This window comes from Curcuma longa, chromosome 3, assembly GCF_044706935.1.
Source record: "Curcuma longa cultivar G26 ecotype Majalengka, Jawa Barat chromosome 3, ITB_CL_G26_1.1, whole genome shotgun sequence".
Taxonomy (NCBI): domain Eukaryota; kingdom Viridiplantae; phylum Streptophyta; class Magnoliopsida; order Zingiberales; family Zingiberaceae; genus Curcuma; species Curcuma longa.
In genome coordinates this window covers 10,284,097-10,304,792 of record NC_133863.1, presented here as the reverse complement: position 1 = coordinate 10,304,792, position 20,696 = coordinate 10,284,097, and the positions used below count along the sequence as shown (strand labels likewise).

Genomic DNA, 20,696 nt, shown 5'->3' with positions numbered 1-20,696 from the left:
TTCAAAGTCATCTTATACGAAATGATTTTGCTTGAGAGTTATAGGAACAGTGTCAAATTCAACATTGATCTTATATAGAAGGTAAAAGTCATCTTATACGAAATGGCTTCGCTTGAGGGTTATAGGAATGATGTTCAATTCGACATTAGCCTTCTTATACGAAATGGTTTTACTGCTTGAGGGTTATAGGAACGGTGTCCAATTCGACATTGTCCCCGGGGCATAGCTGAGTTGGTTACAAAGAAGCAGACTTGCAGAAGAGGGGGACAAGGGTTCAAATATCGGCGAAACCGAGCAATACTTTCTTTCGTCGTGACTAACTGCAGTTTCTTGATTCACCTCCTCACAAATGATCATGGGACCGATTATGTGGAACCACTGGGGTGACAGATTCCATCTTTTTGTAGAAGAAGGTAAAAGTCACCTTATACAAAATGATTTTGCTTGGCCTATATTGTACCATATTTATCCTTCGTACCGGTTATATTGATTGATACATGATCATCTTTATTGTATATAGGACCCGAAACATGGGCATTGGTGGCTTGAATTTGGATCAGGACTAGTGGTGGGATATTGGCCAACATTTTTGTTTAGTCACCTAGCCGAGCATGCCAATATGGTGCAATTTGGAGGATCGTAAGAATTGAATCAGATCGTAAGAATTGAATACCTAGATTATCCAAAAAATAATAATAATAAATAGTAAAAAAAATGTATGAATTCTTGTGCAATCCACCCTCCTTTCTTAGAGTGAACTGCTCAAAGATGTCAAAAACAAATAGCAAATTCTCAGTGCCAATTATTAGGATACAATCCAATTGTGTTGATCTCTCAGGGACAAAAATGAGACCTTTCAAACACAAAAAAATGGTGTACAATATGAGAAAACGAATCATAATCTACTAGTTAACTTTGTTTGGGCTGAAAGAATGAGCTTGGCAACTTTGAAACTATGTAGAATCACATCTGTGGTCTTGTCTGGACGACGAAGATCTTCCCGTCCTTGACGACTCCTTCAATGTCCTGCGGCGATCCATAGAGCTCCTCGATGGCATGACCCGCCTGCGCGATGCTCGAAAGCAGTGAATTTTGAAAGTTCTTATCCATTACTAATGGGTCAGCTACATAGTCCAGTATCACTTTCTCTTCCTCTTCCATCGGCACACTGAATGTGAAACATAAATAGTCTTTAACAATGTAATCGGAAGCTAATCGAGTTAGACGAATAAGCCGACCTGTCGTAGAGGCCAGCTCCTGCATAACCTTCTAAGTCTTCTCCATTAGAATCAGATCTGAAGATAATTGAACTTCTGATGAAGAGGCCAGTAGGCTTGCTTGGGTAACCAAGGAGCTGAAATCGAAAAGGCCTAATGAGATTTTGAATGCCACACACAGTACATGAAAAACAAGCAAACAAACAAACCTTCGGAGAGTTGAGATTGTTCTTCTTACAGACGAAGCTCAATGCGCGACCTGGATAGGCTCCAACAAGAGTTTCTCCAAGTCCTTTGACTACCTTCAATAGGAAACATGTCTTAGTTTATACTTTGAGAAGAACAATCAAGCTTTATCCTACTAGATGGGGTCTGGTTAGTGATTTGTATGCATACCTCTGCGTAAATTTCAGACGAGTCACCGGATGACGGGTTTGTAGTATGGATGACAAATGCATAATCAGCACTAATGACTTGCTGAACCAAGACAGCCATACACAACAAATCATGATCCAACTTCACTTTCCTTGTGCTGAAATATGCCCTTTCATTCCATTTTGAAGCCCAAACCTTGGTTATAAAGAAGAACTTTCAGTGATTATTTCGATAAACCCTTAACTGAGGATCGGGTTAGATTACACCGTGGTTGCGGAATTCTTTGCACTAAAAGAACTATATCTGAATGAAGCAATGTAATCATTTCTTTAAAATCAAGCCAGGAATCCTCTTACCCTTTTTATTGCCATCCAAGCAAGCTCCCATCGATGCTCGCCTTCATCACCGGGCCATGGCATTCCTGATGCCTGCATTTTCTCCTTTAGCTCTTGTACCTGGAGTAGAGTTATCCAATTGATGCATTATCGATTATCAAGCCAGTAGTGATGCAGGGTAGAAACAGTGAAATGAGGTTGAATAAGAGGAAATTCCAAATTCTAAATACAACTAACAATAGCGAAATCAGCTGGTATGATCATAAGCAGCAATACCATCGACATGGGTGGGACTGTCTTTTGGACAGGCTCGATTCTTAGCCAATCAAATTATTTATAGAAACACTTTTATAAAGTATCATTGAAGCTACGATGTTACATTTATTGAGGGAAAACTCTGAAAGATGCATTTAAAATGGTATGAACATATACTTAGGCGACTAAGTTATGTGAGACCATGATAAATACGGACATTAATAAAGGAAGAAGGAGACTAAAGGATATAGTTCAATAACATAGGAAGATCCATATAGCCAACCTCATTTATTGGGATAAAGATTTGGTGGTTGTTTTTGTAGTATCGTTTCATGCTCATTAGTTCCATATGAACAAATATAGTAGTATCTTTTTATTTTTTAACATCTCGAGCTTTTTATGATAAGTGGTTGACCTTTTAGGATAAGTGATTAGCTAAAAAAAATTTAACAAGATATCAAAGAGAAAAAGTCTAGAATTCAAATCTATTGTGATCAAAATGTACTTGCTTGGCTAAGAGTGAAACGCCTCGAGTTTTCCCAGCCTAATGTCGAAAATAATCTTTCTTCTTTATTACTTTGCCTGTACAACTCTTTGCAACTATACAGATTTTAGGAAGTATACTGATTAAACTTACCAATTCAACAGGAGCTTCTAGTTGCAAGATTGTCGCCCTTATGTCGATAAGCACATCAAATTCTCCTCCGACCAACTTATCTTTCAAGCATTGTAGCTTATTGGCAATTTCCTGTAGTTACAAATCAATATTTTTGGGGTGTAATAATCAACAAACTGAAAATGAGAAAAGAAAGAAAAAAAAAGATAGGAGAAAAACAATGCTCATATGAAATATGGTACACTTAAATGTAACAAGCACCTTGTTTGCATCATTTGAAAGAACTTTTTCAAAGACTCCGAATGGAAGAGCAACCGATGTGGGGATCCCCACCCAAGAAGGCACCTTTCCTTTTAGAAATGCAATGTTTCGAGATTTAGCTCCAACCTAAAAGTATAAAATATTCTTACAATTTGTTAAATGAATGAAATTAAAACAATGGCTTCTAAATGTACTTGCTAATTCCTCCATAAGAATCTTACCGATACCGACTATAAGATTCACCTTAATAACTTCGTATATGAAAAAAAACAGAATTGACTTAATAGAACTTTTGGTTTGACACAAACCATTTCACTTGTAAATTCTTCTGCTGATATGGCATATTTGCCACCGAAGTGTTTCTTAACCAATGTTAGTGACGACAATGATTGTTCATCTGTACTCATATCTTCAAGCTCACTCTTCTCCATCTCACTGAAAGATAAGAAACAACAAAAATTATACTCACTTTGAATACAAGATCTTGAGAGTGAAATGGTAAACATGTAGAAATTGCAATTTACATCGGAAATAAGTTGTATCTAACCAAATTTATTTTCTTAGGTTTACCTATATACGATATCACCAGATGTGGGCTTTAGACCGAAGAGCTTTCCTTCATTATGTTGTAACTCGGAGAAGATATTGGCATCAAAGCATGTAGCAAAGCATACCTGCACAGTGATAATGAAAAACAATGAAGATAGATTCAGAATGTTCGACCAAAGTGTTACATGAAATCAGAGGACCTTGCTATTTCTAGCTCGCACGGAGACATGAGACAAAACATCTGGCATATCAAGTGTCAAAACAGCAACTGTGCCATCAGGTATTTCCTCCTCTCCCTTGACACTTTTTGCAACCAAAATTGTTGGTCGTGAATAAGATTTATTCTGAACTGCAAGCAATGCATCTACAACTTCAACATATCCAACAACTTCAACAGGGCTTATGATCTGCCAACTGTTCCAGCCATCGAACGATTAGGTACTTGAACGACAAGGTAAAGAGCCAGTAAACATCCAAGTTCTTGCTCAAATGTGATACTAATTAGCAATTTATGTTGAAGTGTATGATCATTAGACTATAATTGGACTAATGGTATCAAAATGAGCCTAGAGTGCTAGGCAAGGCTCGGGCCTGGTCAATATGTTTGTGTCGTGTTGGGCACAACATGGGCAATCACGACCAATGACAGCACCAGGATATGCTTGGCACGGGCAAGCCCAGGGTAATTAGGCTTAAAGCTCATCATGTGGGTCATGCCCAACTCGGGTTCTTGCTATGCTTGGCCTGACCAACAAGTTGAACCATTCCCGTCTAGCCTAACCCATAGACTTAATTGGGCCCAACATGACACAGACTATTCCATTGTGAGTCGTGCTAGGGCACGACCCAAACTGGGTCAATTCACAAGCAACCTAGCCTAACCTGATTCCCATCTCTAGATTCAACTATCATATTTATTGCTATCTAAAATTGCAAGCAGAAAGTTTTTGAGAAAACCTTCCCAAATGTGCCTCTGTCCGAAGAATTGGGTCAAATCGATTAAGAAGTGTAGATAAAGAAGAGGCTGAACCAGCACGAATAATTTCTTCTGTAAATATGCTTACCTGTAGAGACAAGTCCTTGTTAATGTGAACTTCAACTTCAATGAATATTCCTATGAATCCCTATGCAATTACATACCGCCCATTGATCAACACCAAGAAATGATCCAAGATATTCAGCTGAAGGTTGCAAAATTTGATGGTAATATTCTGCTTTGCTCGATAGAGAAAGTCGGGTTCTGTCAAGAAATGACTTTGAAAATAGTGCCCATTGATTATCCTTTTGCTTCATCAACTCCATTGCATGGTGCCATCCCTTCAAAAGCAATACAAGAATAGAGTGAATCAATGTTGGGTCATTTGAAAAAATTGATTTGTGATTGCAATAATAAGCTCATTTTCTTTAAATAAGAATACATTGAAACTTGATTGACTAGCACATAATATATCTATAAGAAACAACTACTCGAGCCGATATAAAAGGAAAATGAAATCATGAAAGAGGCTATTAGCTTGAGTGGGTAGACTTCTAATGGTAATTGGACTACCCTTAATTTGGATCCCACTTGATGTAGAAGGTCAATTTCGAGATTAACTTCAGCAACTCTGCTCCGTCGTAACTAATTTCCAAATTAACGGTCAGCTAGAACATGGCCCAATTAATAGTTGGCAGCACATGCCTTAGTTTAGGCCGACAACTTTGATTCAGCCTCCCATCGAGGAGCCTAAATTGTGAAACCCATTCCTATAAAAAGAGATCCAATTCTTTTGACCCAATAACATTTTTCTTGATTATCAACCTATGTTTTTACCAACTACTTAATCATTTCGGATTATCTACATAAATCTTAACCCTCTATTGAGCTCGAAAACGGATAATATAAAGTTTTAAATAATCTGATCTAAATCAAAGCATCACTAAAGATTGGTCATCTAAGTAGAATAGAATATCTTTGCCTGCAATATAAATGTTAATCAGTGAAGATGCAAATAAAAATGAGAGGACTTTAAATTCGATAGTAAATCACCTTCAAGCAATATATGAGATCTTCGTTATCATCTGTAGACAATGCGAGATTCTCAAGAAGCAAGGAAATGAGGTAAATAATTTTCTGGCATTGGAGACATGACTATCAATATCAAGTCATCAAAACAAAATTCTGCATGAAAAAGGAAAAGTATTTGAAGACCTCTGGCCCAGCATTTTTTAATTCCTCATAACTTCTCTCGATAACTGTCCTGACAGTAGAATCAAGGGCAATATCCAAAAAGATAAGATCCTTCATGCGCTCGTGGGAATTGAGAAGCAATGGTCTCAGTTGAACTCGTGCCTCCAGCAACCCCTAAAAGAGCCTCTAGAATCAGTATACACTATTCAGGAGAAAAAGAGGCATATAGAATGTATGTAAATGGTTTCATCTACAAGGTGCAAGGAGTCTACTACTATGTAAAAGTAGATGAGACATTGATGCCTCAAAAAAGGCTAAAAAACAATAGCAATAAAGCCTTAAATAGCAACTTTCTGAAATCAACTACATGAATCTTAACTTTATGTAAGTTTATAGGACAAATAATATATAGAACCTTTTGAATCATTTATAATTGCATTAAACAAAATTGTTTTTGGTCTCCCTTAGGCTACATAAATTTGAAAATAAGTGTTTCAATTTGTCTAACTACATAATAATTTGGTTCTTGAGAGTTTCATAAAAAAGGGTTCCATAACCAAACACCTAAACTACCCTCCATTTCTCAGCTATTTCTGTAAGCCGTCTAAATAGAGAGTTGGAATGTGGCTTCAATGGATAAACCTTACTATGAACTATCTGATGCAGCGTATGTTCCACATCACTATCTTTGCTATTTTTTGTGCCAAGACTCTAAACAAATTCATGAACAAGAAAGTGTTGAGGATTGATGTGGAACCTGATTAAAAATACTGATAAAATATTCATCCTATGATGTGTTACCGAAAAAGAACTCCTTGCAAGGCGCTACTTACCTCAATCAAAGGCTCCACCACCTTATCTTCAACATGTTTGAGAATGAATTCCATTAGACCCTGTTCAATCAAATTCAGAATATTGATATCAAATAAGTAATAGTCTCAGTGATTGTTAAAAAAAAAACAGAATTTAATTACAGAAAATCCAGATGGCAAGCCCCTGATAGGATTTTTCTGAACACCAACCATAAAACCTTGGCCCTGAATGGTAAAATTTAAGTTAGTGAAGCATCACAAATAAGAAATTTTTAATGCAAAAATAAGCTACCTCAGCCTTGTAACCCATACAAGTTGCGATAGCAGACTCAAGATCTGCGCCAGAGTGAACTGCCTATATAGAATCAAAGTTAAGTTAGAAGATGACGAGAATACAGTTAAAAAAGGGAGATGTAAAGTATTAGTATGATTTTCCAAAATATTCTTAAATATTACAAACAAACAAACATTATATGTGACTTCCTTTTATCCTAATAGAAACTTTCAAGTTACAGTCTTATAAAGTGAAGTTATTTACAATATAATTGTAAACTCATGTTTAATACTTGGACTGCAACATACTTTCCATCAGAAAAAGTACTTAAAGCAGAAAAGAATGTACCTTCAGAGTCCTCATGTAGTTTCCAAGATCATGTAAAAGACCCTCCTTCTGGTTAGCCCTGAAACTTGGTTCAGAATGAATAGCATGGTCATAGCTCAGTAACCGTTCCTTAGTTATTCCATTTTTATTCAAAGTGCCCCAATAAACACTGATATCAAGATCACTTTTAATATAATCAATAAGTGCCTGGAAAATAGAAGGCGTCAGCTTCCTCTTCCTGTAAAACAATCTAAGCTTAGGAATTATCGTTAACAAGTACCTGACATATCACTACATCATCAGGGCTAGTGTTGTTATGTAACTTCTGATGCCATTCCTCCATCATTCCTCCCTCACAGGCATTGTTTCTCTAGAATGAAAATAATGACATGTAATTCATGTAATAAAAGTATGTACAGAAAGTATGAGTTAGATTTAGGTAACTGTACCTGGATAACTAATATTTCATCTCGGATGCGTTGGCCAACATCACCTTCACCACCCCGACCAATACAAGACATGATCATCCGCAAGATCTCTCTATATTGGGGGGAGTCTTTATAAATGTTCTGAAGAAGATCCGTTAGCCTGTCTTGAGCTTGACTAATCTCACTGCAAATGATGAATTGTAGTCTAATTCATATCAAAATATTGTTCATGTCCAACATTTTCTTTACTAGACTTAGAAATACAAGAATAAGACATTTTCTTCGTTTAGATCTTTATGAGATGTCAAACGGTGCATATAAAACACACAAAAAGTATAAAATAGAATGAGAGCCTAGGTAACAAATATCTAGGATGACTTCTAGTATCTTTCGAGTATTTTATCTTAGGTGTTCTGAAAATTGTATAGAGTGAGATGATCTTTTTTTCCTAGTAGCATTATTCACCTTAACTGTCTCCCCTCTCAATATTAAGTGGCCTAGGATATGCTTTGCACATCAACTGCGCATGGAGACTTAAAAGATTCTTGATCTCAAAAACTTGGACATGGAAAATCATTGTAGATGGTTGTGGGGACAAAACCTTACTTTCAAAATGGCCACCATAAATTATAGAACCAGAGTGTCATTAGTCTTACACTTGGAGATGCGTATAGTGGGCATGATTTCAAGTATTGATTAGTATCAATTGACATGGCTAAAATGTGTTGTTCCAACTTATATCAATACTAGGTTAACACTGTAAATGTCAATATATTATCTTTGTTGATAAAATTTTAATGGTACAAACAAAGACAAAGGTCTTTTTGGCTGATATAGTGCAAAACCAACCAAGACAGGAAGGTTCTCTTCCTATGGCTCATCTTTAGATTTTGTCTACAAGTCATAGAGAGGAGATAAACATGATAAAAAGAAAGAGGGAGGGAAGCACCAAGTAGAAGAAAGAATGATGCATATATACCATACCTATACCTTAGTTTGTTATAGTTCTAATTGTGTCAATTCAAGTTTAACTCTAAGTAGTTTAGAGGATGTCTTTATAGACATGTGAAGAAACCAATTTTAATAATAGATGTCCTAACAACATTGCTTAATATGTGTACAAGAATTATGGGGTTGATTTTCACTAGGATGCTACAAGAACCAAAGCCTTCATCCAATTCATGACTTTCATTTTGATATTAATAAGGTATAATCATTAGTTGAAGTGTTTGCCATACTTTTATAACTTGGTGCTCTAAAATTTTAATTTGATTGACTCTAATTGTTTTAGTCTTATATTTAGCATTAAAAGAAGAAAAATGAAAGAGGATTATAGGTTAAATCTCAAGTTGATCTCACCACATTTTGAAGCATGCCAAAGTGTATGTATTTTCGACATAGCATAGGACCAAAATTATACTATTTCAATTATAAACCAAAAATCCGATTTGAAGTAACAGTTTGAAAGTTGATGGCAGGCTTGTGATTTCTGTGCTATAAGTATCAGTATGATGGCCACATGATCCACTAAAGTTTTCTTTTAGCACTGAAGATGGATTGGCGATGCAACATTGAGAGTTTTACCAAACTGCTTCCTCCATGTACACTAAAATATCAATATATTTATGAACAACTGGTGTTGTTTCCTGACTTCCTTCAAAATCTCACTACTGCTTTGGATATTCCTTCAAGTAATTTTAATCCTGTTGTTATATGGAGGTAGACATCAAATTGAACCTTCTCATTTCAGTTGACATATAATATGCTAACCTCTGCTTATGTATTAGACCTAAGGCAAGCCTTGTAGAGGTCTTCTTGTGCCTCTATCTAAATCAAGATTTTTTTACTTGGTTGGTTATTCAGATCAACTCAATACTAAACACATCCTGATTGTAATGGAATTCTCTAATTAGATCCAATATTACTAATGTCCATATCTGTGAAATAACTCTTTTCATGAATGAGTGAATAATCCTAGAAAAAGGAAAGATTAATGGATCCACATCAATCCTAGAGTTTGTAAAATTATGAAGTTCCCTGATCACCTGTTAGATTGATTTTGGTAAAAGTAAGGTACAAGGATGGTGACCGCTTTCATGGATAGTGCTATGAATCTTATGACAACAAATTTAGAGGTACCATATCAATGACTGAAGCTCCCGAATGGGTTTCTATATATTTTATTTTGTGAAATATTAGGCACCATTCTAATTGGTTTACACATCCAAGATTGGAAAGATGAATAAGCAGCAGTTTGTTTGTAGTATGAGAGGATATATACCGTGGCTTGACATTGTAGTTCTTGTTCCAAATGAGCTGTCGCATTGCCATAAATCTCAGCCAAACAAGAATACCAACAAACCCTAGTAATCCAATATCTCTAGCTTCCTCTGTGAGATCTGCAGCAATATTAAATCTGTAGAAAGACAAATTAGCCAGTTTAGTCAGCAAACGTCAGATAACTTATTCTACCTTCATAAGATATATTTGGGGAAAAAAATGATGCCATGAGAGGTAATTAGACCAAGAGTTTATGCCTTCCATATACAGTAGTAAAAAGAAATTCAGAAAATGAGTTAAAACTTAAAACTACACAATTTCAACAATAAGGAATGTTCAGGAAATAGACAGACTGACAGAACACTGATAATCATCCAAGAGTTTGCATGATAAGAACAGCCAATGTAGGATAGTTGGAGTTCAAAAAAAACCAAAAAATAGCTAGTTTGGGCAAATTAAAACTTAGATATCATTGAATTAGCAAGTTATTTTACTCTAAGAGGAGACATATTCGAAACGATCGGAAAAAATTAATCTCATCGAAGTTGCAACTAGGGAAAATAAAAGACGTTCCAAATATGTGTAATCATGGTCTGATCATCTTCTATAAGAGGGAGTAATGCTATAAGGAGACTAAGTTACCAGCCAATTTACTCCAAGAGAAAACAAATAACAATGTACAGTAGAAAAAAGGAAGGCTTCTGATGACCCCTTGGGCAGTGACGGGTGCTGAGCAACTCGATGAATGAGCTAAGAATGGGTGAGGCATGTGGAGAATATGTTTAAAAATAAGTTTAATTTCGAAAAGGTGGAGGATGGAAAAGGCGGAGGATGGAAAAAGTATGGAGAAGAAACAAAATTAAGGTTTTACGTTGAGATGGAAAATGCTTGATCAGTGGAAATTAGGATTTTAATGATGGTAATGGGAAAGGAGGTTGCATTGTCATATTAAACTTGCAATCTCCTAAAGTGGATTGAAGAACAAAACCCATACCCCAAGAGAGTCCAGTCCAATATCAAGTAAAATGTCCAATTCGGTACTAAACATATGGCATATATAACTAACAACTCCAATAACTCTGATGAAGATCAATCAAACTATTTCATTAAGAAGCTTTGAGATAGAAAGGTTTTATCAAACAATTGAACTCTTCGATGAAATTTCAGATTGAATATATGCAAAAGTAAAGATAAAATGGTAAGGTTATATCTGCAATAGTTTCAACCATTTACTTAACATATTTTGAGGGTTCATAAACTTTATTTTGTAGGGAAAATTGTCGGGAATGTAAAATTGATATTTCTATATTATGAAGGATTGTATAACTAACTTCCTTAGACAATCAAATTGTTTGACAAGAAGCCAGTGGCAAAAATCTATTGGTAGTGACATAAAATATGAGTACACCTGTGCATAAGAGATCTCTGGGCTTCAGCCTCAAGGTCTATAATCCTGTCAAGCAATGATTTTGCTGTGCCTTTTCCATCACCAACTACCTTTAATTTGAATGAATAAAAATTCAAAACTATATATAAAAAAAAAGCAGCATACCAGGTTTTACCATCTTTGATCAAGAGAAATGAGAGGGAAGTACCTCCCTACTCTCAATACTTCTAATATCCAATTCGAAGTAAAAGTCAAATCCATGATTCTTTATCCATTTGTCATCAGATCGAAGAACAAATGGCATTCCAATATGGTCATCCCCATCAATCTCTATTTGAATGGCCTGTTGTTGAAATACATTTTGAGAAATGACCCTTTATAGAACATTCCTAGATTAATTTCGGGAAACAAAAAAAGTATTTCGATAATAGTGTATCTTCTAGATCAATTAGAACATCATTGTAGAATCCAAGAACTTATGCACCAATATAAACATTTTCATGCAGGAAAGTTGTCCCATATTCCAAATTGAAAGACTGATCATGTCTACCTGATAAAACTGATCTTCTATGAAACCCTTGGTAAAAGGGGTTTCACATGCCTTTTCTAGCAATACTGAACCTGAAGGCATTGCACTTGAAGGGGGTATCTGGATAATTAGGAACATCTTGTTAGTGTATAATATAAATCACGAGAAACAATTTCATCTCTAATTCTGAGAAACATAAAATTTCAGGTTAAAAATTCACCATCCACTCTCCTTCTTTCCTTGCTAATAGTCCCCAGTGAAGAATAAGTGGTTCATTATGATCTGTAGCCAAGTAAACTTTTTTCCTTCCAAGAGATTCAATTGCTATTACCTTCACAACATTATATATCTTATGTAAAATTGACTAATCATAGTATAACAAATATAAAAAGGAAATTTTTAGAATGAAGATCGAACCCGAAGATCCATATTATCCAGCTTATATACTTTCTGATTTAGAACTAATTCACCCTCCTGCTCCTGTATAGACTTAGACCAGAGTTCTAGCACTGTTGGAACCTTGGATATTTGAGTGATCTTTTCCTTTAGAATTTCTGCAACATTTTTATTCAAAATTTCTGTGATGCCCATTTTGTTCCGATGAATTCTTTCATTGCTGGAATAATGTTCTGCCCCTAGTTGCTGTGAAGATTTTTTTGATGTATCCCTCTTCAGGAGATTTTCGCGTAGTTGATCCACAGAAGTTCCCTTATCCAACTCAAGTTGCAGCTCTCGTCTTGCTTCCTCAAACTCGATCTGTTCATGACAACTTAACATAATAAAAAACATAAAAATGCATATTGTGATAGACAAAGATAAAGCACCATCATTTCTGAAGTCCTTTAGAATTTTGTGCTAGGTGAGGACAGAATTACCTATCAATCTTAAAGTCATTAGATGGGTGACATGTATGAACAAGGGCCAATCCAAATGCTGTAAGCTTAACCAACAAAAAGATGATACATGTCTGATCAACTTGGTAAACGATGGCTATCCCTACAAGGACAAGTTGGCCACACATGGCACATGGCTATCTTTACATAGCAAGTGGCCACTAGGCTCGTGCTCAGTTTGAGGAGGAAATGCCACATAAAAGAGGGACCAAGGGGCATTGGATTTGCTACAATGAATGACAAAGCTTTTAAAGACAGTTAATTGCCACCTCACATGCTCTCCTCTCTGCCCTGACCCTTATCAACCCAAATAGCTCCATCATGTCCAGTAGTCTTTCTTCGCATCAACCTTTGATACAAAAGACAATCCCTTACCCATTTATCTTGGACAAATTGTTTACAACTCTATCAAGATAAATATACTTTGATCAAGCATATGAAAATAAAACTGAACTAAACTGGATACTCTACCAACCTGTACGAACCAAGGTTTGTGATAGATTCCAAAATTAGAAAATTTCTACACTTAGCTTTGTGTTAGTGTCAGCCCTTAGTGCTAGCCAACTTTTGCAACCAAGGTTTGTGAGGGTTGCATGAGCATCATTAAGATTCCAAAATTAGAAAATTTCTATACTTCTTCCTCTTCTCTTCTATGTTAGTATTGTGGCTAGCACCACGATCTGATATCTCAGTGTTCGTGTGGATACCGCGCGAACACACTGATCGTGCTGAGATCCGTCAACCTTTGAAGGCAAGAGTTGCTGTCGGGATTGCGAAGGCTCGCATCAAAGGTAACCTCGATTCCAGTAGATAGAATCGATAAAACGAATATGGTTTCGCATGGATCTTCTGGAAGGATACATACAAAAGTTAAGTTTAGGCACAATAAAAAAGTAGTTTGGATAGATATAGTAAAAAATACTTGCCTTTTCTTGCTCAGGTGTATATGTCTGCCTACCCTTTCTTTCCCACCTAACATAGGCTTGAACCTGAACAAGGTCTTCTGGTACTGCAACATTTGGATTTATAGAGACTGGAACCTGTTGAATTTGATAGTCTTGTTCCAACAATTGAACTCGGAAGTTTTGACCATTATTTTTTATCCTAACAAAACAAATGCATAGCATAAGTACATGAATTTTAATAAAGACAAGAACAATAACAAGAAGCCATTAGCTCTCAACTGTATTGGGAACTGATCAAATTTAATCACAAAAATTTGAACCCACCATTTGTTTGCTGCCTCATCAAGTATGAGAAACTCAACAATTTGGACTTCCGGATCTTCAATCTCTAGTTTCAGTGAAGAGATAGAACCCAACTATAGATAAGCAAGTAGAAAAGTGAATCGTCTGGATGTTTGTTTGAATCAGTAACTTACAACTGATGATCTACAACCTAATAATCATACTTTTGTGAAAGCTGTCCTAAGAGCTTCATTATTGTATAATTGTGTTCTTTCTGGATGACAAGAAGGAAGTGACCAATCGCTGAGAAAATGCTATAAATATTCAGTGGTGCATGGAAAGCGATAAGACAAAGATCAATTTCAGGAAACAAAGAAAATGCCAACAAAGGGTCTCTCCGTACTTTCTACCCTGATGAATTACACCCCAATGCAGCACCAAGGAACCGCTCGTATTGCTTACTTTAAACTCAATTTGAATAGGAGACCTTGATGTGCAGTCATGAACAGTAACCTGAGCATATTATGCACAGAAGCATCACCACGGGTAAACAAATCCAAAGTATTACTCAGTAAAGGAAGAATGACTACCTCCAGTTCAGAATTTGTGTCCAGCTTGAAATGTTTTGCAACCTGCTGAAAGCATGAACATATCAGAAAATAGGCACTCCACTGCTTAAATGGAGAAACGTACACATGGTTTCAAATTAAGGTTGGTAGAAGATGTAGGTTTGGTAATCATAAAAAAAAATAAATCAGGCAGACCTTTCCTGAGTTGTAAGTAATTAGAGACTAGCGATGTATACAACAATGAGACTACTTTATCGCTGAGGGTTTTTTAAGGGATAAAGGATGATACCTTTTTTGCTAATTATAAGGGTATTGTAGTAAAACATACATTCTATAAAGGTATACAAAATGGTTTTCATTGCCATTATGTCTAAGAAAAAAATGTAAAAATTTGAAAGAGATACTGTCAAGTATTTACCACTTCTAGAATTAGGATTATTGACCAGTTTAATTTTATTTTTGTTTGTCTATCAGAAATAAATTAGGATAATATAAATAGTAGAGGCCACATTGAAGCAAACGTGAAGTTAGAAGCCCAAAATGAGATACACACTAAAATTTAATACATATTCCATTAGATTTTTTTTATAACATTAGCTATCAAACCATTAATTAGAAGATAAGAAAGAAAATTAGATATTCTAAACCAAATTATTATTTGAAATTTTGACTTGCTGGAGGTTGAGTCAACTCGAGGGTTGACTATAAACTCTATATTCATAGAATGTTTTTGTTCAGGCTTCAGTTAACTTTGACTGGACTGGATTCTAGTCAACTAAAAGATTTTTTTTGTTCAATTGGTCATATGATTGTAGGTTGTGCAATGGCTATTTGTCCACAATCTGGAGCTTTTTCCAATCGATTGGAGGAGTTTAAATATTATTCGTTACAGCTTGTTCTGTATATGCCTTGGGGGTTATTTGGCTAGAATTAATGTGCGTGAATTCTCTAGTGATTCTTGTTCGATTTGGTGCTCAAGCTAAACAATGTCCAAGGGCTTGGAAATCAAAAGAAAGGTTATTCTCTACGAACTCTTGGTAAATCTTCTCTTCTTTACTTATGTGCATATACATATCTTTGTAAGAGAAGAAATGCTTGTATGAGGCTTACTTTGCCTCTGAAAAAGAGAACTTTAATTAGTGGATTTTGGGAGACATTTACTTGACGAATCGCTAGGCTGTGGAATAGGAGCCGAGGTCCGAACCACATAAGATCATTTGTTAGCATTGTTTATGTTCTTCCTATTTACTTAATATTTCCACAACATAATTACTTAACACAACAAACCGAATCCACACACGACCACCATGTGTACTAGCGGGTTTAATTTGGCCTTAAGTCTTGTAAGAGAAACAACAAAAATTTTACTTACAAGTCACTGGCTATTCACCCTCCCTTCTAGTTGGTTGGTCATTACTTAGAACAATCCTACAGTACTATGTCATGTTGACATGGGTATGGGAGTTATAATTATCGACTTCTGAGTAACATTACACACAACACGGAGTCCTCCCATTCCATGGGTGTGCTGATCAATTGTCACAGTTGGGGAGGCGTGCTTATTCCCTATGTGAGTAAAGATTTTTCATTTAGGCATCTCTTCATAAAAAAAAAAATTCAATAGGTGGCCCAATTTATTGATGAAATCCAATCCCACTTGTATTTTTGTCTCATCCATTTTGCCCTGCTAATTGGATAATTGAACATGTTCTTCATTTGGGAGGAATTCAGCCTTCCGTTAAAATAATTATTCACAGTTAGGTTCATTTGATCTAATTTGCACTGCATAGACTAGGGCAAACCTCCTACAACTGAAACTATCCCAAATCAATGGTTCGATTGGATTCGCTGTCACTACGGAAGGGGAGGGTGAAAAAACAACGCTATGATCAGCTAAAGTTCCACCATTTCATTGGAAAATTATCTACAGGTTGGAAGTATCAAACCCTCCGAGCCTTTGACATTTCTATTTTGTATTTGCCCTTGTGATTATCAGCATCGAAAAGAAAAGAGGGAACTTTGGCATTAGCAAATGAGCTTGGGCGAGAGCAGTATAAAACTAGCAACAAATGTAATAAATGGCAACAACTGCAGAGTTAGAATATTTCTATATCATCAAAAGATCAGACAAACTCACCTCTAATCCACTGTCAATACCAGGGCAAGGGCTGAAGAAGACTACCCTTAGACTACATTATGAGCTTTAACTACAAGAGATCTAATACTTAGATTCAACTGCCTGATTGAGAAAGTTTGATTTTTATCCTAAACTTTTAACTATTTTATCAAGGCGTTCATGCACAAAGTTTTCAATAGAAGTATATTTTAAGTTTTAGAAAGATTACGTGAGTTATTATTAGTTTGTATTTAAATTTTATGTAACATATATATTTTTTTAGACTTTATAGTTACAATTATTTCTTCACAAATGAGAATTATTTCTAATCTATCCTCATAACCAATTCAACTATGCTCCGGAGATAAATTATTTTTAATTCTCAAAAGCATGTTGTTTGGCTCATTAAAGCGTTTTTTTCTAATTCTTTTTTAAGATTAAAGATTTTATCATCAAGGGCGGAGCCAGGTACAAACGTACCTGGGCTTTTCAAAATTTGTTAGAATTTCAAAGGAAAATTATTTTGATTTTAACAAATAAATAAAATTATTATATTATCATTAATCCTTGTTGTTTGTAGTTGAAAAAAATTTAGCCCGGACTGATTGTAAATCTTGGCTCCGCCATTTTTATCATTTTGGGTTGTTCATGCATTTTAATTCCAAATATGTTGATGATCTTGCTAGACTCCAAAATGTGCATTTAGTTTACCAAAAATAGAATTAATTACTCTAAAATAGGAAAATGGTTTTTTATTTAAAAATGAATAGAGATTAAATTAATTTTATTTTTCTTCATTTTAATCTTTTAAAATTTAATTTATTTAAAAAGATAAAGAGTTTTATGGAATTGACTAACAAAATAAATTTTTTTTTTAATTTTAGAAATGGATAAAATTAATAATAAATTTATTACTATCAAATTATTTAGAGAAATAGATAAGAAAAATAAAATTTGTTTTCTTTTTTAAAAAAATAATTATCAAACAAATTAAAATTGATATTTCTTATTATTTTAAAGCAATTGAATTATTTTAATTTATCAAGTCATTTCATCAAAACCTCTTAACTAATTGTAAAACCAAACTACTAACTATATCTTATTTTTTAAATATGTATGTTATATAATAACATATCAAGTCAAGAACGACAAAAGCCCTAGTGAGTCCATTTACGTGCCATGTCGACCACGACACAAATTGTCACGGCCCAACTATATCAAACTAATTTTTTTTAAATAAAATAATAAAAAATTAAAATATAAAGCTCAAAAATAATTTATTTTAAATATAAATATATATATATATATATATATATATATATATATATATATATATTTCTCTTTTAAATTTTTGCATTGGACTTAGCATCCCGTATAATTAGAACCGTCAATTTGAATGTTATCAAATTGGCTCATCTAATCAAATAATTTAAATGGATTGATTGATATTTTATCAACTTATAATCTGACAAGCATAAAATCTGACCGATTACACGTCTAGGCAAGCCAATCCATGGCAGGCTCAAATTGGGCCATGGATTGAAAAAAAAAATTCAAAATTTAAAATTAAAGTGAAAAATTCAATAGGCTCTTAACTATCCGTTAAATCTTCAATTAAAATTTAAAAATTCTAATTTTTTCTATATTTTTTTAATTTTTCTTTTAAACTCTAATCTATTTAACTTGTAACTCATCCTGAATTAGATTAGATTGGATTGAGAATTTCTCTAATATGTCAGATGATAAGTTTTCGATGAGTTGATCTGTTTGACAACACTACCTACGATCGGGTTGTGTCCGGTCCAAGCCACTCCGCCACCCAACCTGATTCACAGCTCATGTCGAGCCCACACACTACTACTCGCATGACTCAATCCGTTGCGGGCCATGTCGAGCCCAACCCAAACCCGACCCACTCTAGGGGTTTACACTATTCCACCAACAGAGTGAATTTGAAAGCAAATGCACGCCAAAAGCAATAAAGCAGAACTCTCTCTCTCTCTCCAAGAAACAGAGAGAACTAACTAACCTTTGAAGGAAGGCCCGCTACGGCGCGAGGGCTGCAGAAGACCGCCCTCATGCTCGCCTTCACCGCCCTTCTTCCCTCGCTGCAGAGAGTCGCACTCGCACCCTTCCCCAGGAACGCGCTCCCGATCGGCGCCTTCCGACAAGCGACGATGCGAGGGCGGAACAGAGCTCGGCGAGGCGATACGTGCCCGACACCATTGACATTGCTCCTGCTCATGTTGATGCCCAAAAATCAATGCAAACCGCAATGAAACTTCCTTCCTCGATCGCTGCGATTTCGATGCGGAGGAGGGTTGGATTGGGATGGCGGCGGCGATTGGAGGAGAGGAGAGGAAAGGAGAGAGGTAATGAGGGGAAGGGCGATGGGAGGAGCGAGGAGGCGTGGCGGAGGAGGAGGAGGAGGAGGGGAGGGGTGGAGTGGAGTGGAGGCAAAGGAGGAAGGGGAAAGCTCTACATTTCAGCACGAGCAGGCACGTGAGCGGCCCAGTGAGGATTCGGCACACGTGGGAAGGGAAGAGTCCTGTTTGTTTTTAGACAACCGTCAACTGCCACTACTTTGAAGCTCCGGTTGAGATTCAACCAGAAATTTTGGTAATTCAAATAATTTTTTAATTTACAAAAAAGTTAAATTTGCTTCATTTTTATCTTTTTAAAAGATTATTTATTTATCATTTATTTAAAAAATAACAGTTATATGAAGGAGTGGAGAGAGCCAAGGAGGAAAGCATAGTGTCTATGTTGAAAAAAAAATTATTTATATTCATTTAATATATATATATATAATTGAATTAAATAAATAAATTTAAATAATTTATTAAATTAAATAAATAAATTTAAATATATATATGTTTGATTCGTTAATATCCTTAATGTTCATAAATAAAATTCTTATTAATATATTAAATAAATAAATAATTTTTTAATATCAATTTATATTATCAAATACAATAATCAATCAAATAAATTTAAAATTTAAAAATTTTAAACAATCAAATTCAATAATCTATTAAACATGCTTTAATAATATGTAAAGGAATCAAGTTGATTGAATTAAATTTAAATTTATAATAAAAAAATTAAGTCAAATTTAAATAATTATTTTAATAGATTATTTTCATTTTAAATTTAATTTGATTTGACTCTATTATTTTAGAAATAAGTTTGAACCTGACTCAATTTGATTGGTTTATAGTCATAATTTCGGCACACGTGGGAGGAGGCACATGAGTGGGCAGACACGCGAGTGGGATTCAGCACACGTGGGAGGAGGAGCCCAGTTGTCCGAAGCAGCTGTAGACCTCCGGTTGAACCGTTGGACAGATTCAACTGCTTCACGGAGAAAGTTTGGTTTTATAATTCAAACAATATTTTTAAAGAAAAAAAGGAAAAAAATGTGCATTTAAGTTTACAAGTATTTTTAATTTACAAAAATAGAATTAATTACTTTAATTAGCTAAGCTATTTAAAGTAAATACACATTAAATTAAATTTATTTTGCTTCATTTTTATCTTTTTAAAAGATTCCTTTTATTGTTTAAAAAAAATGAAGAGTGTAATGAAATTGGTGAACTAATGTTTATTTATTTTATAAAATATTTTTCAATTTTTTAAAAGAATGATCGATTTCAAGAGATCAAGTTATTTAGAGAAATAGATAAGAAAAATACAAATTAAAATTAATTTTATCTTTTTAATATTAAAAATAAAAAATTTATCTGAAATATATATTTAAAACTGTTTTAGTCCCGCAAATTATTCCATCAAACAATTTAATTAATTCACTAATTGCTTTGGAATTTATTATTATTTTTTGTGTATTAATATTAAGAAAGAAATCTAGGATAATTGAGAGATTTTTGTTAAAAAAATATTATGTTGAGCAAGACTATTGAATCAGGATTGAGAAAATAGTCAACCGATAAATAAATAAATAAATAAATAAAACTCAATGAAAAAACTCTTGCTGAATACAAAATTTTAAAGAAAGATCTGACCATATTAGATTTATTATACACAATCTTATTATTTGTGACTCAAACTTATGAATCATGATCATAAGATCACACATCAATAATTTTATCATTACAT

General features: G+C 34.6%; 1 protein-coding gene across 1 annotated transcript; it reads right to left on the bottom strand.

Annotated features, from left to right (window-relative positions):
• Positions 1–963: 963 nt before the first annotated feature.
• LOC141824632 (alpha-glucan water dikinase, chloroplastic-like) lies at positions 964–18,825 on the bottom strand. The gene is made up of 32 exons (XM_074711952.1): positions 18,610–18,825; positions 14,486–14,530; positions 14,299–14,408; positions 14,120–14,198; positions 13,938–14,029; positions 13,635–13,812; positions 12,233–12,571; positions 12,036–12,146; positions 11,837–11,935; positions 11,495–11,629; positions 11,308–11,396; positions 9,901–10,035; positions 7,641–7,803; positions 7,472–7,561; positions 7,213–7,398; positions 6,883–6,945; positions 6,753–6,815; positions 6,612–6,671; positions 5,800–5,952; positions 5,638–5,721; positions 4,749–4,925; positions 4,566–4,672; positions 3,809–4,022; positions 3,630–3,733; positions 3,368–3,494; positions 3,060–3,185; positions 2,820–2,930; positions 1,949–2,047; positions 1,614–1,787; positions 1,427–1,519; positions 1,239–1,354; positions 964–1,168 (listed from the first exon to the last, which is right to left on the bottom strand). Exons 1-32 carry the CDS (start codon positions 18,823–18,825, stop codon positions 964–966), a joined length of 4,143 nt encoding a protein of 1,380 aa, XP_074568053.1.
• Positions 18,826–20,696: the final 1,871 nt, after the last annotated feature.